The sequence below is a fragment of the Falco naumanni genome, chromosome 18 (genome assembly GCF_017639655.2).
Source record: "Falco naumanni isolate bFalNau1 chromosome 18, bFalNau1.pat, whole genome shotgun sequence".
NCBI classification, from domain to species: Eukaryota; Metazoa; Chordata; class Aves; order Falconiformes; family Falconidae; genus Falco; species Falco naumanni.
In genome coordinates this window covers 4,053,815-4,069,512 of record NC_054071.1, presented here as the reverse complement: position 1 = coordinate 4,069,512, position 15,698 = coordinate 4,053,815, and the positions used below count along the sequence as shown (strand labels likewise).

Here is a 15,698-nt window from a genome sequence, read left to right as displayed (position 1 = left end):
TACCGGGGTATGGCAGTGTCCCTGCACTGGGGACGCCTGGGTATGGCAGTGTCCCCTCTGCATGGCACTGTCCCCTGCTCTGAGCCTACCTGGGTGCAGCACCTGGCACTCCTGTCACCTTGCACAGCACTGTCCCCTGTGCTGGGGACACCTGGGTGCAGCACTTGGCACCATTGTCAACTTGCACAGTGCTGTCCCCTGCTCTGGGGACACTCAGACATGGCACTGTCCCCTGCACATGGCACCATCCCCCACACTGTGGACACCCAAGTATGGTACCATCCCCTGTGCTGGGGACACCTGGATGCAGCGCTTGGGACCCTTGTCACCTTGCACAGCACTGTCCCCTGTGCTGAGGACACCCAAGCATGGCACCATCGCCTGTGCTGGGGACACCTGGGCACAGCACTTGGCACTCCTGTCACCTTGCACAGCACTGCAAGGGGGACACCCTGCACTGAGCATGGTACTGTCCCCTGCACCACAGAGACCCAGGCACAGCACCAGCACCACTGCACCCTGCATGGCACTGTCCTCTGGGGGCCTGTGTCACCCAGCACAGCATGACCCCTGCACTGGGGACACCCAGGTACCCCTGTCACCCCACACAGCACTGGGAACACCCAGGCACAGTGTGACACCAGTGCCACAGGACCCCTCCCCACCAGGGACAGCAGCGGCACAGCCCCTGGCATTGCCCCAGCACACACCACAGCGTGGCACAGCCGGACCCCCGCCCAGCTCAGCACCCTGCCGCACTGTCCCCATGCCCCCCCAGCCTGTCCCCGGTGCCACCAGGGCCATGCGCTGCCCACAACGGGTGCCCAGCGTGGCACGTGCCTGGCAGCCACCACCCAGCCTGGCCCTACTCCCAGTGGCCGCAGGGGCTGCAGCGACGTGCTGCGCCCGGTGCTGTGGTGCCAGGGCAGAGCCGCTGAGCAGATCTGGGTCGTGGCACAGGGGCCAGCCCAGCCTGGTGGCACTGGGGTCTCTATGGGTGCTTGTGGCCCCTGGGGGGGGATGGTTTCAAGGGTGCCAGCACCCTCCTGGGTGCCACGTGCTGGGTGCTGCCCTGGCCCCCAGCCAGGAGAAGAAGGTGCAGAGCGCAGATGTGCCAACACCGGGAAATCCTCGGAGCTAATCCCACGGGAGGAGAGGCCTCGGGTGCCCTGGCCACGCTGGGAGCCGCCAGCAGGGCTGTGCCGGGGGGGGCCTGCAGGGTGCCAGGGCAGGGACCCCAGAGCTCTGCACCCCAAGGACCCCCTGGCACCAGCCCTGCTGGGTGCATGGGGCCACTCCTCAGCAGGGTAACCCCACCGGGTGCTGGGGCTGCTCCATGCCCGCGGGGCACCCCCACAGCACCAGGGTGGTGGGGACACCCCGTCACCCTGCAGGAAGTGCCCTCGCCCTGAGTCACCAGGCGGTTGCGGTGCAGTGGCCACGCTGCGGCCAGTGCCTCCGGCAGGGAGAAGCTCCGGCAGCTCCCGGAAGGATGTGTGGGCCCCGGTTGGCACAGGGGCCGCAGGACCCGAGGGACACCGGCAGTGGGGAAAGGGGCCCTTTGATGCCCCACTCCCACTGGCAGCGGTGCCCAGGCTGCCCGGTGCGTGCAGGTGCCACCGACCCCACGCGGCGCCTCGTTCCCCACCCGGCGTGTTCCCGGCCGTGGCAATTAGCCGTGACTCAGCTGCTCTCCTCCGTTCAGAAAACAACCCCATGCGTGGCGGCGCAGCACATGGCACAGGGTGCGGAGCTGGCCCCGCGCCGCGATGCTCAGCAGACCTGGCTGCCTGGCTCCCCCAAGACCCCCGGGACAGGGCTGGGAGGGGCCATATAAATCCCTCGGGGACCCGCCATGGGGGTGCCCCCCCTGGCACAGTGGGTTGGTGTGGGGGTGCCGTGAGCAGGGCCCCCCAGCCGGGTGCAGCCAGGACATGCCGGCAGCAGGATGGGGATGGTCTATGGGGGGCAGGGGGCCACCAAAGCCTCTGGGACGGCAGGGTGCTGCAGCCAGGCACGTGTGTGCTGTGCCCTGTGCAGGACCCTCCGCAGCTGGGCTGTCCCAGGGACACCACCCCCCCAGGTGGGGAATGTGCCCTGGGGGCTCCCTGCGGGTGTCCCTGCGCCCAGTCATGGCAGTGCCGGTGCCAAGCGGTCCATGGCACAGATGGGGCCCCTCACCCCCCCTCCAAGGTCATCACGTGCCGCCACTCTCAGGCACCAGGTGAGCCCTGCCTAGAGCGGTGGGGGGACACACGTGTCACCCCAGCCCTAGCGCTGGCCTTCCCAGAGGACAGCACCCCCCTGCCTGCACCCCCCAGCCCCCCACTTCCACATCCCCCCTGGGGGAGGGGCTGGCCCTGGCCCCCTCCTCTGCAGTGGGCACCCCACTGCTCCCTGGGGACAGGGACAAGCCAGCAGCTGAGGCGCAGCTCGGCGGTGCCAGGGCGCGGGTGTGATGGCCGGCGGCCGCGTGCCCCCGTGCCCGGGTTGCCGGTGCCGTGCGGCTGTGCCACGTGACGGTGCGCTCCGCTTGCTGGCAAACGCCTGCGTGCAGAGGGATTTATTTTTACTCCGGGCTGGCCGGGTTGTTTACCTTGTTGTACCTTTTCCAGGAAAAGGGGGGGTGTCTCTGCCAGGGGTTTGTTCCTGCTTCTCGCCCCCCCTCCCCGGCTGGGCTCTGGGTGTCCGGCAGGGTAAAGAACCCCCAGCACTGCAGCCCCAGCGTGGGCACCCCCCCATGCTGTGGGGTCTTCAGTCCCTCCTGTGCTCACCCCCCCAATCCCACAGCGTTCTTAACCCCTCCCCGTGTACCCCCACATCCCACGGGGTCTTCGGCCCCCTCCATGCAAGCCCTCCCCATGCTTGGGCACCCTCCAGATCCACTGGGGGGCTGCAGCATCCCCATGGGGCTGAGGATGGTGGGTCTGGCTGGGTTCCTGGGGTGCATCGTGCCTCAGTTTCCCCACCCATAGCTGTGATGTTGGGGGGGGGGGGCAACGAGAGACTGTGGGTCTCACCCTGCTTGGAGGATCCTGCACCCCTGAGCCCCCCTCCCACCCCCATGGGACTCCAGTGCTGGCAGTGGGTGGGAGGGCAGGAGCGGTGGTGCTGCAGTGGGGTGCCAGGAAGGGGAGCTGGGGGGGGCTGGGGTGTCCTCCAGCAGCAGATCCACGGCTGAAATGCGGCGAGCAGCCCTGGCTCGTCCCCACGGCGCTTGGCTGGAGCCAACAGCTCTGCTGCCAGGACTTGCCTTTCCCCTCCCCGCGGAAAGGGAAAAAAATCAGGTAAACAAGGCAGGCCTGGCCCGACAGGGTGGGCGGGGGGCACCCCACGGTGGGCAGGGGGCACCCCACGGCAGGCGGGGGCACCCCACAGCGCCCCAGCACCGTGGGATGGGACAGAGCTGGGGGGGGGGGCGCAGAGCCCCCAGGAGGTGCAGGGTCTGGGGGTGCAGGGTGCAAGAGGGCAGGGAGGCGCAGGATCTGGGGGTACAGGGGGTCCCAGGTGGGTGGAGGTGCAGGATTTAGGGGTGAAGGCACCCCGGGAGGGTGTGTGGACCCAGGGATGCTGCAGGGACCCCAGGAGGGTGCAGGGTTGCAGGGTCTGGGGGTGCAGGGACCCCAGGAGGGTGCAGGATCTGGGGGGTGCAGGGACCCTGGAAGGGTGCCGGGTCTGGGGGCACAGAGACCTCAGGAGGGTGCAGGGGTGGTGGGCCTGGGGGTGCAGGGACCCCAGGAGGATGGAGGGCCTGGGGGTGCAGAGACCCTGGGAGGGTGCTGGGTCTGGGGGTGCAGGGACCCCAGGGGTTGCAGGGACCCAGAGATCAGGGTGATGGAGCAGCTGGGGTGGGGGTGGGGGGTTCCTATGGCCCCCACCTGCAGGGTGGGGCTGCAGAGGCCCTGCCCCCCCCCCCCCCGCAGCCCGCCCCCCCCCCCTCTGCGGCCCCATAAATCTCATGTGCTGATGTCTGTGTTCCCCTTGCAGCGCCACGGCCACGGCTCCGCGCCGGAGGGAGGGCAGCGGCAGCACCGGCGGGGGGGGGGGGGGGGGGGGGGGCTGATGAACCCCACCCCCACCCCAGGGCACGCAGCGTGGGGATCCCCCTCCCTTTTCCCACACCTCCATAGCCCCATCCTTGGCTTCCCCAAAACACAGATGGGTGCAGATGTGGGGCAGCCCAGCCCCAGCCCCCCCCCCCCCCGCCCCGTGTGCACGCCAGAGGAAGGGGAGGGCAGCGGCAGCACCACCGGGGCGGGGGGGGGGGGCTGATGGACCCCCCACTCCAGGGCACCCAGCGTAGGGATCCCCCTCCCCTTCCCCACACCACAGCCATGTGGGGCAGCCCCCCCGCCCCCCCCCGATGTGCATGCCGTAGGGAGATGAGGGCGGCAGCAACACCGGGGGTTGGGGGGGGGGGGGGGCTGATGGACCCACCCCAGGGCACGCAGCATGGGGATCCCCCGCCCCTTTCCCACACCTCCACGTTGGCTTCCCCAAAACACAGCTGGATGCAGATGTGGGGCAGCCCCCCGACCCCACGGCAACGTGTGCCGGAGGGAGGGGAGGGCAGTAGCAGCCCCCCGGGGGGGGCCTGATGGACCCCCCCCCCCCCCACCGCAGGGCATGCAGCGTGGGGATCCCCCTCCGCTTTCCCACACCTCCACAGCCCCATCGCTGGCTTCCCCAAACCAGTTAGGGGCAGATGTGGGGCAGCCCCCCCCCCCCCCGTGCAGCCCCACGACCCCACGGTGGCCGCCGGCTTTAGGGCAGCGGGCCGGTTGGCATCTGTGGCAGCCCATGTGAGCAGGTGCTCCCCTCCTCCTCCTCCTCCTCCTCCTCCTCCTCCTCCTCTTCTTCCTCCTGCTGTGGGGTGCAGGGAGCCCTCTCCATCGCAGCGAGCTGGCTGCGGCGTCACGTGGCGCTGGCATGTGAGCCCTGCTCCATTTTTAGCCCCGGCAGCCTCCCCGCGCTGCAGAGCCATGTGCAGGCGGGTGCCCGGGCGGCACGTGGGCCTGCCGCAGCGGGGACGGGGGGCACCGGCAGCCCCCCGGGCCGGGCTGCCACAGCCACGCGTGGATACGAGCATAGGTGGCGGGACGGCCACGCGTGTGCGCGCGCAGCGGGAAGGCGCCGCAGGCCGGAGGGCTTGGCGTGACACGCAGCGCACGGGGCGGAGGGCTTCCCCTGCTCCCGCACCGGGGGCGGTGGCATTGCTGGTGTGGAGGGGGACCCCACGATGCATAGGGGGGGCTGCTGTGGGGGGGACCACGCAACCGTGCCCCCCCCCCCCCCCCCCCCCCGGAATGCAGCTCTGCAGAAAGCCATGTCCCTACGTGGCCCCAGCGTGTCCCCGGCACGTGCCCTGCGTGTCCCCTGTGTGTCCCCAATGCTGCGGCCCCGTGTGCTGCGGGGGGTGTTGTTCAGCGGGCGGGGGGGGGAAATGCTGTGTGGGTGCATGTGTATGTGTGCATACGTGTGCATGCTGGAGCTGCAGTATGGGGGTGCACATACGTGTGTGCAGTGGGGGCTGCAGTCCCTCACTGCTGAGGGTGCCTGTGTGTGCACGCATGTACATGTGTGTGCATACATGTGCATATGTGTGTATGCTGGAGCTGCAGTACAGGGGTCCACATATGTGTGTGCAATGGGGGCTGCAGTCCCTCACTGCTGGGGGTGCATGTGTGTGCATGCATGTGCACGCATGTACATGTGTGTGCATACATGTGCATATGTGTGTATGCTGGAGCTGCAGTATGGGGGTCCACATATGTGTGTGCAATGGGGGCTGCAGTCCCTCACTGCTGGGGGTGCATGTGTGTGCATGCATGTGCACGCATGTACATGTGTGTGCATGCATGTGCATATGTGTGTGCATACATGTGCATATGTGTGTATGCTGGAGCTGCAGTACAGGGGTCCACATATGTGTGTGCAATGGGGGCTGCAGTCCCTCACTGCTGGGGGTGCATGTGTGTGCATGTGTGTGTTGCATGTGCATGCATGTGCGGGCTGGGGCTGCAGTCTCTGTGGGGTGGTGGTGCGGGGGTGCATGTGTGCACGCGTGTACAGCAGGAACTGTGGGCTCTGCAGGGCTGCGCGTGTGTGCACACCGGGGGGGGGGGCTGCTCACCCACGGGGGGGTGTGCACACACGGGGGCTGCAGACCCTATGGGATGGGGGGGGTGAACACATGGAGGGGGGCTGAGGACCTCGTGGGATGTGGGGGTACACATGGGGGGGCTGCAGGCCCTGTGGGAGGGGGAGTGAGCACCAGGGGGGGCTGAGGACCCCGTGGGATGGGGAGCGCACACGGTGGGAGGGGGTGTGTGTCTGAGGACCCCATGAGGTCAGGGGAGTGCACATGGGAGGTCTGCTGACCCCATAGGATTTGGGGGGGCTGAAGACCCCGTGGGATGTGGGGGTACACGGGGGGGGGGGGCGGGCTGTGAGATTGGGGGGGTTGAACACGGGGGGGGACTGAAGAACTCACGGGATGGGGGGGTGCCCACGGGGGGCTGCTCATGCCATTGGGGGCATGAGCTCATAGAGGGGCTGGGGACCCTGCGGGATGAGGGGGGGACACACGGGGGGGCTGGGGACCCTGCGGGATGGGGGGGGGGCACACGGGGGGGCTGGGGACCCTGCGGGATGGGGGGGGACACACGGGGGGGCTTGGGGACCCTGCGGGATGGGGGGGGGGCACACGGGGGGGCTGGGGACCCTGCGGGATGGGGGGGGGGCACACGGGGGGGCTGGGGACCCTGCGGGATGGGGGGGACACACACGGGGGGGGCTGGGGACCCTGCGGGATGGGCGGGGGGCACACGGGGGGGCTTGGGGACCCTGCGGGATGGGGGGGGGGGGGCACACGGGGGGGCTGCAGCGCCGCGGGGGCACTGCGGGGCCCGGCTCACGCGGGACCACCCCCCCTTGCTCCTCCCCCCCGGCCCCCGTGGCAGGTGGGTCTGACACCCACCCTCACCCCCCCCGGGCGGGGGCTCTCTCCACGCGGGGCCGGGCCCGGGCCCAGACCCAGGGCGGGCCGGGGCCGGGGCCGGGGCCGGGGGCCGGGCGCGGATCCCGGGCGCGCTCCGGGCGGAGCCGCCGCCCTCGGGAGCCACCGGGCGGCCGCGCCCCGTTACTGCCGGCCCGGGACCCCCGCCCGCCCCCACCGGGCAGCGCCCCACGCGGGACTGCCGTGCCCGCGCCTGGAGCCCACCCCACGGCCCCCACCGGGGCGGCCCCCGCTCCGGAGCCCGGCCCCGCTCCCCGCCCCCCGCCCCGGGGTCCCGGCCCCCCCCCCGCCCCCCGCCCGGGGCCGCCGGCGGCGCATGCGCACCGAGCCCGGTTTAAAGGTAACCGGGGCCCCGGCCGAGCCCCGCCCTCTGTCCCCCCGCCCCGCGTGGAGCTGTCCCGCGTGGGCGCCGGCCGAGCCCCTCCCCTCCCCCACGCGGGGCAGCCCGTGTCCCGCGTCCCCGTCCCCCCCCTCCGGGGCGGGGGATGCGCTGCGCTGATGGCGGCGGGGCCCCGCCGCCCCCCGGGCCGCGCAGCCGGTGGCGGCCGCCGCTGCGCCGTGTCGGCGGGCGGTAGCGGGGCGGCGCGGAGCGGCGGGTCCCGGCCATGAGGTCTACCGCCTTCCGGGCCGCCGGGCCGCCGCGGGGGGGGCGGGAGGAGGAGGAGGAGGAGGAGGAGGAGGAGGGCAGCGCACCGCACCGCCCGCCGCCCCGCCGGCCCCGGGAGCCGCCGCCGCCGCCGCTGGGGGCACACAAGGGCCGCGGCGGCGGGGTGGCGGCGGCGGCGGAGCAGCAGCAGCAGCAGCAGCGTTGGGCCGGGCTGGTGCCGCTGGCCGGCGGCAGGCAGGCCGGCGCGGGGGATGCCGGCGCCCGGCCCCGCTACCAGGCGGTGCTGCCCGGGCGCGGCGCCGGGGAGGGCGCGGCGGGGCCGGGAGCGGGGCCGGGAGCGGGGCCCACCGAGCCGGGCCCTCCGCCGCCGCCGCCCGCCGAGGGCAAGTGGAAGAGCGGCCCGCGGCGCGGCGGGATGGGGGCCGGCGGGGGCTCGCCGGGGCAGGCGGCCTGCCTGCGGCAGATCCTGCTGCTCCAGCTGGACCTCATCGAGCAGCAGCAGCAGCAGCTGCAGGCCAAGGAGCGGCAGATCGAGGAGCTCAAGGCCGAGCGGGACACGGTACGGCGGGGGGGGGGCGGGAACGCGGCACCACAGGGGTTAACACCCCCCCCGCGCGGTTACCCCCCTCCCCCCCGCGGGGTTACCCCCACAGAGTTCATGCCCCCCCCCCCCCCCCCCAGCACCACCCGGGGGTCCCTCTGGGCTTTGGCCCACCGACAGGTAAGTGCCCCCTCGTGGCACCCCGGCGGTTAACCGCCCCCGCCGTGGGCTTGCCCCCCCCGCGGGGTGACCCCCCTCAAGGTTCACCCCCCCAGGGCTTTGGCCCACGTACAGGTAAGTGTCCCCTCGTGGCACCCCAGGAGTTACCCCCCCTCAGGGGTAACCCCCCCCACCCCCGTGGCACCCCAGGGGTTAGGGCACACCCCCCCCCCCCCCCCCGATAATCCCTCCCCGTGGCACCGCAGGGGTTAACACCCCACCCCAGGGGTTAGGGCTCCCCCCCAGGGGTAACCCCCACCACCCCCGTGGCACCCCAGGGGTTAAGCCGCCCCCCCCCCAGGGGTAACCCCTCACCCCTGCGGCACCCCAGGGGTTAACACCCCCCCAGGAGTAACCCCACCACCCTCATGGCACCCCAGGAGTTAAGGCTCCCCCCCAGGGGTAACCCCTCACCCCTGTGGCACCCCAGGGGTTAACCCCCCCCCCCGGGTTAACCCCCCCCCCGGGGTAACCCCCGCGGCACCCCAGGGGTTAACACCCCCCCAGGAGTAACCCCACCACCCTCATGGCACCCCAGGAGTTAAGGCTCCCCCCCAGGGGTAACCCCTCACCCCTGTGGCACCCCCGGGGTTAACCCCCCCCCCCACGGGGTTAAACCCCCCCCCGGGGTAACTCCCGCGGCACCCCAGGGGTTAACACCCCCCACCCCCCCTGCAAGGGTGCCCCCCCCCGCCGGGGCACCCGTGTCGTTAACCCCCCTCCCCATAGGGGCACCCCGCGGTGGCACCCCGGGGGTTAATGCCCCCCCCCTTGGAGGCTAATGCCCCCCCCAGGGGGTTAGTGCCCCGCCCCCCCCGCCCCCCCAGACAAAGGCCGCCGGGGGGCGGGGTGACCGGCGGGGGCACAAAGGGCCGGGGCGGGGCGGGCCGGCGGGGGTTAACGGGCCGCCGCCCGTCGCCATGGCAACGGGCCTGCGGGGGGGGCCTTAAAGGGCCCGCGGCGCCTTCCCGCCCCGCCGCGCGGGGGTTAACTTAAAGGAGCCGCGTCCCCGCGGTCACGGGGATGGGTGTGGGTGCGCCTGCCTCACCGCGGGGGCCCCCCCCGCTGTTAGCCAACCCACGCGGGGGTGGGAGGCCCCCCCAGCCCCCCAGGGCTGCCGGCCTTGCCCCCCTGCCGTGGGGGAGGGCCCTGTGGGGCACGGCCTTGCGGTGTGCTGCCCCACTGCGTGCACCCCACGGCAGGGCTTCACCCCCGCTGCCGCCAACGGGTGCCCTGTGTGCATTGCCCCCCACGGGTGCCCTGTTTGCATTACCCTATGGATGCTGTGCATTGCCCCCCCACGGGTGCCCTGTTTGCATTACCCTATGGATGCTGTGCATTGCCCCCCACGGGTGCCCTGTTTGCATTACCCTATGGATGCTGTGCATTGCCCCCCCACGGGTGCCCTGTTTGCATTACCCTATGGATGCTGTGCATTGCCCCCCCACGGGTGCCCTGTTTGCATTACCCTATGGATGCTGTGCATTGCCTCCCCCACGGGTGCCCTGTTTGCATTACCCTATGGATGCTGTGCATTGCCCCCCCACGGGTGCCCTGTTTGCATTACCCTATGGATGCTGTGCATTGCCCCCCACGGGTGCCCTGTTTGCATTACCCTATGGATGCTGTGCATTGCCCCCCCACGGGTGCCCTGTTTGCATTACCCTATGGATGCTGTGCATTGCCCCCCCACGGGTGCCCTGTTTGCATTACCCTATGGATGCTGTGCATTGCCTCCCCCACGGGTGCCCTGTTTGCATTACCCTATGGATGCTGTGCATTGCCCCCCCACGGGTGCCCTGTTTGCATTACCCTATGGATGCTGTGCATTGCCCCCCACGGGTGCCCTGTTTGCATTACCCTATGGATGCTGTGCATTGCCCCCCCACGGGTGCCCTGTTTGCATTACCCTATGGATGCTGGGCATTCCCCCCCCCACGGGTGCCCTGCCTGCATTGCTGTATGGCTTCCCTGCCTGTGATGCCCTATGGATGCCATGGATTGTGCCCCTTGGGTGCCCTGCCTGTGTTGCCCTATGGATGCTGTGCATTGCCCCCCTCCCCCCGGGTGCCCTGCCTGCGTTGCCCCATGGATGCTGTGCATTGCCCCCCAGGTGCCCTGCCTGTGTTGCCCTATGGATGCTCTGCATTGTCCCCCCCCGGGTGCCCTGCCTGCATTGTCCCCCCCGGGTGCCCTGCCTGCATTGTCCCCCCCCGGGTGCCCTGCCTGCATTGTCCCCCCCCGGGTGCCCTGCCTGCATTGTCCCCCCCGGGTGCCCTGCCTGCGTTGCCCCATGGATGCTGTGCATTGCCCCCCAGGTGCCCTGCCTGTGTTGCCCTATGGATGCTGTGCATTGTCCCCCCCCGGGTGCCCTGCCTGCATTGTCCCCCCTGGGTGCCCTGCCTGCATTGCCCCCCAGGTGCCCTGCCTGCATTGCCCCCCAGGTGCCCTGCCTGCATTGCCCCCCAGGTGCCCTGCCTGCATTGCCCCCCAGGTGCCCTGCCTGCATTGCCCCCCAGGTGCCCTGCCTGCATTGCCCCCCAGGTGCCCTGCCTGCATTGTCCCCCCTGGGTGCCCTGCCTGCATTCCCCCCCAGGTGCCCTGCCTGCATCGCCCCGTGCCCGCATCACCCGCCTGCCCGGCCGTGCCGCGGGTGCCGCATGCCGCAGGAGCGCGGCGCTCGGCCCCACTGCAGCGGTGGCAGCTGCGGTGGCCCTGGTTGTGGAGGGAAGTGCCACCCCACGTGGTGCAGCGGCCGGGGCTGCGCAGCGATGCCGCGTCCTCGCCGCATGTGCCGGCTGCTCCAACATGGAGGAGGAAGTGCTGTGGCGAGGTCCCCATGGGGCTTCACTGCGGTTCGTCCCCCCGCGGGGGTGATGGCAGACCCCCGGGGCACTGGGTGGGCAGGGAGGGAGAGTGGGGGCTGCTCCCAGCTCCTCTTCCCCAGGCTGGGTCCCCACTGCAGCCACATCATGGGGGGTGCTGGGACCCCCCCCCTTCCCGTGCTTTGCTGACCAGACCCCTCTAAATGGCCACAGCTCCCGACTGGCGGGGATGGGCGAGGGTCGGGGCCAGGTGGCCGAGGGCTGGTGTCACCAAGGGGGGTGCTTGCCCTCTAACGAAGCCCACAGCTAATTACAAACTGCCCTCTCCTCCTGGAGCCGGTGGTGCTGCCTGGGCACTCGGGGCGGGGGGATGCAGCGGAGGTTGCGACCCCCCCAAATATGTGGGGTTTGCTGTGGCCTTTGTGCCGTGGGGACAGGCAGTGCCAGAGCACCAGTGGCCGTTTTGTGCCATTTGGTCACTGTAGGTGCTGCCTGCCGGTGTCACTGTTAAACTGCCCAGGGATGCCATGCCCACAGCACCCAGCACTGGTGGTGCTCTGGGGGGGGCAGGCATCAGCCGTGGCGTTCCCGGTGTGCCGGCTGAGCCTGGGTGGGGGGTGGCTCAGTCACTGTTTAGGGGCTCCTCACGACCGTGCTCAGAACGCTTTGCCACGGCAGGGCACCGCGGTGGGGTGGCACCGGTCCGCCAAGTCCCCTCCACCTGTACCGGAGTGTTTGCACGAGTGGGCACTGGCTCAAACGTGGGTGCTGCTCCGGGGTGTTCCTCTGCCACTGCGGGCAGGGCGATGTGCCGGGGGGAGCTGGGGTGCCCGTGGGGTGCGTGCCCGTGGGGTGAGCCCTCGCCCTGCCTTGCAGCTTCTGGCCCGGATTGAGCGCATGGAAAGGCGAGTGCAGCTGGTGAAGAAGGACAGCGAGCGGGAGAAGCACCGCATCTTCCAGGGCTTTGAGGTGGACGAGAAGCCGGAGGTGGAGGTGTGCGAGAAGCTGCCGCTGGAGTGTCCCCAGGACCTGCTGGAGCCCCCCCCGACCCTGCAGCCCAAGCACTTCCCCTATGGCAGGAATGGGAAGGGGCACAAAAGGTAGAGGGTGCTGGGGGGTGCGTGGGTCCTGGGGGAGGGTCTTTCCCCTCCATTCATGGGGCTGGTGCTACCTCGAGGTGCCAGCTCAGCTCAGCGACCCTCGAGCTGCTCAGAGGGGCTGCCCAGCACCGGCAGCGCATCCCATCCATCAGCGGCTGGGGGGAGCCCTGGGAAACCCTGGGGGGGTGGGGGGTGTCCCCAGAAAGCTGGGGAAGCCCCTTTTGCCTTTGCAGAGCTGCCTCCAGCCGGCCCTGGTGCAGCAGCCCTGGTTTGGGGGTGCTGGCAGCCCCCCCCCCCAGCAACCCTGATGTGGGGCGAGGATGCGCGTGCCTGGCTCAGCTCCTCTTCCTCCCGCAGGAAGCCCACGTTTGGGAGCACGGAGAGGAAGACGCCTGTTAAAAAGCTGGTGTCCGAGTTCTCGAAAGTGAAGAGTAAAACTCTAAAGCACTCCCCGGGGAAGGAGGAATCGGGCGGCTCCTTGTCCGAAACTGTTTGTAAACGAGAACTGCGGAGCCAAGAGACTCCGGAAAAACCCAGGTCGCTCCTGGAGACCCCGCTCCGAGCCTCGGCACCGCCAAAGGGCCCCGGTGCCCACCCCAAGGAGAAGAGCTTCAGCAGTGAGGCAGACGACCTGCCCTATCTCTCAACCACGGAAATGTACTTGTGCCGCTGGCACCAGCCGCCCCCGTCACCGCTGCCGTTGCGGGAGCCTTCTCCAAAGAAGGAGGAGACTGTGGCAAGTAAGCAATGGAGAGCCCGCCGTGGCACCGGCGGCACCGTGCCAGGTGTTGGGGCAGAGCCGGTGGCCGGAGAGGGGCTCGCCTACCTCGGGGCGGCCGGGGAACGGGGCTCAGCACCCGCGACCTGACGCTGGCAAAGGGCAGAGTCCCAGTGGCGGTGGGAGAGGTTCAGCTGGTGGTGCCGCGCTGCCGGGTCCCTGCCGCGGCGATGGGTAGCGGCTCTGGTACCAGCGATGGGCTCTTCCAAACCGCGTCTCCAGCTCATCCCGCCGCAGCGTGTGCCAGGCTGCCGGAGCTGGGGGCAGCACGCTGCTCCGCTTTAGCCGCCGGGTTTGCCGAGCAGCCTGCGTGCCCGTTTGAGCGAGGGGTGAAGCAACGTCCTGTTGGCGGTTGAGAAACGTGGTGGTGGCTTGTGCCAGCGCGGCACACACGGCTGCCCCCAAATCCAGCACCTGTCCTGCCGGCTGCTCCTTCCCGGCTGGTCTTCTGTGGCGTGGTGAGCACCGGTGATGGGGAGCGCTGGGCTGTGCCGGTCGCTGATGCCGGTGGAGGCTGTGCTGGATGGCCGAGCGCTCCGGCACAGGGGAGCTTGGAGCGGCTCAGGTTGGGTGTGCACGCTTGGCTGGGGAGATGGCGACGAGCTCTGCCCCCCCCGGGACCCCCGGCAGCTCCCACCAACCTCAGCCAGCGGCATCGCCTCAGCCAGGCTCAGGATGGGGAGTTGGGGGGGCTGAGCCGTGCTCTCTGGCGGGGGGCCGGGCTGGCAAGGGACAGTGGGGCCGTGGTGGTCCCAGCGTGGGGCTAACAGCCTGGCCTCTCACCCCGCAGTTCCGTCTTGGAGGGACCATGTTGTGGAGCCCCTGAGAGACCCCAACCCCTCGGACCTTCTGGAGGTATGTACGCCGCCGCGGTGGTGGCAGAGCTGGCGGTGCCGCAGACACCTTCCAGGCTGTTCCAGCACTCCGGCAGAGCAGCTTGTGGCGTTGGCTGTGGGGCGGGCGGCATCTCATCCCCTCATCCGGCATCACCAGCGCGGCAAAGCCCAGCTGCAGCCGGAGGGCTGGGGTGGGGGTGCAGGAGCAGCACCCCGTGTGCCGTGGGGGTTGTGCCGGGGCTGGATGTGTTCATCCCTGTCTGTCGTTGCAGAACCTGGATGATAGCGTCTTTTCCAAACGGCACGCCAAGCTGGAGCTGGATGAGAAACGAAGGAAAAGGTGGGAGCAAAGAGGGCGACAGGGGGTGTCCCGGCTGGGTGGGCGATGGGCACCTGCTCCTGCTGGGAAGGGCCCCCAGGTGTCACCCAGAGCAGGGGGATGGGACTGGGGGGTGGCTGGGGTGGGCACCAGCAACGCTGCCGGAGGAGGGATGCTCTCATCTCACGGTGGCACCGGCACAGCTCCTGGGGGGGGGGGGGTCCAGTGCCGCCCGCTTGCTACCCGCGGCATCACCTTCTCCAGGTGGGACATCCAGCGGATCAGGGAACAGAGAATTCTCCAGCGGCTGCAGCTCCGAATGTACAAAAGGAAAGGGATTCAGGAGTCGGAGCCTGAAGTTACCTCATTTTTCCCTGAGCCAGATGACGGTGAGCATCTTCGGTGCCAGGGAGCGGGCAGGGGTGCAGGCAGGGGCATGGGCAGGGTCAGGGGCACAGGCAGGGGTGTGGGCAGGGGTGCAGGCAGGGGCGCTGCCTGCACTGGGTGTAACGCTCTGGTCCCTCCGCAGTGGAAAGCTTGCTCATCACCCCCTACCTGCCTGTCGTCGCCTTTGGCCGGCCCTTACCAAAACTGACCCCACAGTGAGTAACCGGCGGCACCGGAGGGGATGGGACAGGGTGGGCTTCACCGGCGCGTTGCGGGAAGGGCGCTGACCCCGGCTGTGCCCGCAGGAACTTCGAGCTGCCCTGGCTGGACGAGCGCAGCCGGTGCCGCCTGGAGATGCAGAAGAAGCAGACGCCGCACCGGACCTGCCGGAAGTAGCAGAGCCACCGGGAGCTCAGTCCCGTCACCGGGAGCTCCGTCCGTCACCGGGCCGTGCCGCCGGCTGCTCCTGCCTTCTGAGCAGGGGGCTTCGCCCCTCCAGCACCCCCGTTTTGTTCTTTTGGATTCTACAAACGTGCCCCGGACTTGTGCCCCCCTCACCGCGCCACCAGCCGTACCCTCACCGGCACTGCTCACCTACCGGTTGAGGCTGCCGCGGTCCTGGGGGCAGCGGGCAGACCCCAGACCCATCCTCACTGCGCCACTGCTCTGGACGCTGCCCCTGCCGCCCCCCCAGCCATGGTTGTGGACATTGGGGCTGGGGGCACCCGATCCCGGTGGGGGGGGTGGGGGGGGCTGTGTCCTGCCGGGACTCCACCGCCGCTGCTGTTACTTGTTAGTTGGGGAAAGGGGGGAGCAGCAGCTGGTGGTGGGGGGTGGGGGGCGGCGGTGGCGTGGGGAGGGTCCTCATCGGGTGGGTTTTTCCCCCCTTCCTGAGCAGCTGTGAGGGGAGGGGGGGGGGAAGTTTAAATTTTTTTTTTTTTTTTTTTGGTGAAATAGAAATCCTATACGCACAATTTGGGTTTTTTAATTTTTTATATATATATATAATTTAATTGTTTTGAGGTTGCCAAGCGGTGCTGTAAGGAGGGGGGGTTGCTGGGGGGGGCG

General features: G+C 69.8%; 1 protein-coding gene across 2 annotated transcripts; it reads left to right on the top strand.

Moving 5' to 3' along the window:
* Positions 1-8,017: 8,017 nt before the first annotated feature.
* MSL1 (MSL complex subunit 1) lies at positions 8,018-15,447 on the top strand. Of its 2 annotated transcripts, none has more exons than XM_040617180.1 (8): positions 8,018-8,184; positions 12,087-12,310; positions 12,668-13,050; positions 13,819-13,943; positions 14,197-14,264; positions 14,508-14,632; positions 14,773-14,845; positions 14,936-15,447. In XM_040617180.1, the coding sequence occupies exons 1-8, from the start codon at positions 8,041-8,043 to the stop codon at positions 15,024-15,026; spliced, it is 1,233 nt and encodes a 410-aa protein (XP_040473114.1). In that variant the 5' UTR covers positions 8,018-8,040; the 3' UTR covers positions 15,027-15,447. The 2 variants fall into 2 exon arrangements, with proteins under 2 accessions (XP_040473114.1, XP_040473112.1); XM_040617178.1 differs by having other exon boundaries at positions 8,020-8,184; positions 13,879-13,943; positions 14,936-15,446.
* The last annotated feature ends 251 nt before the right edge of the window (positions 15,448-15,698 follow it).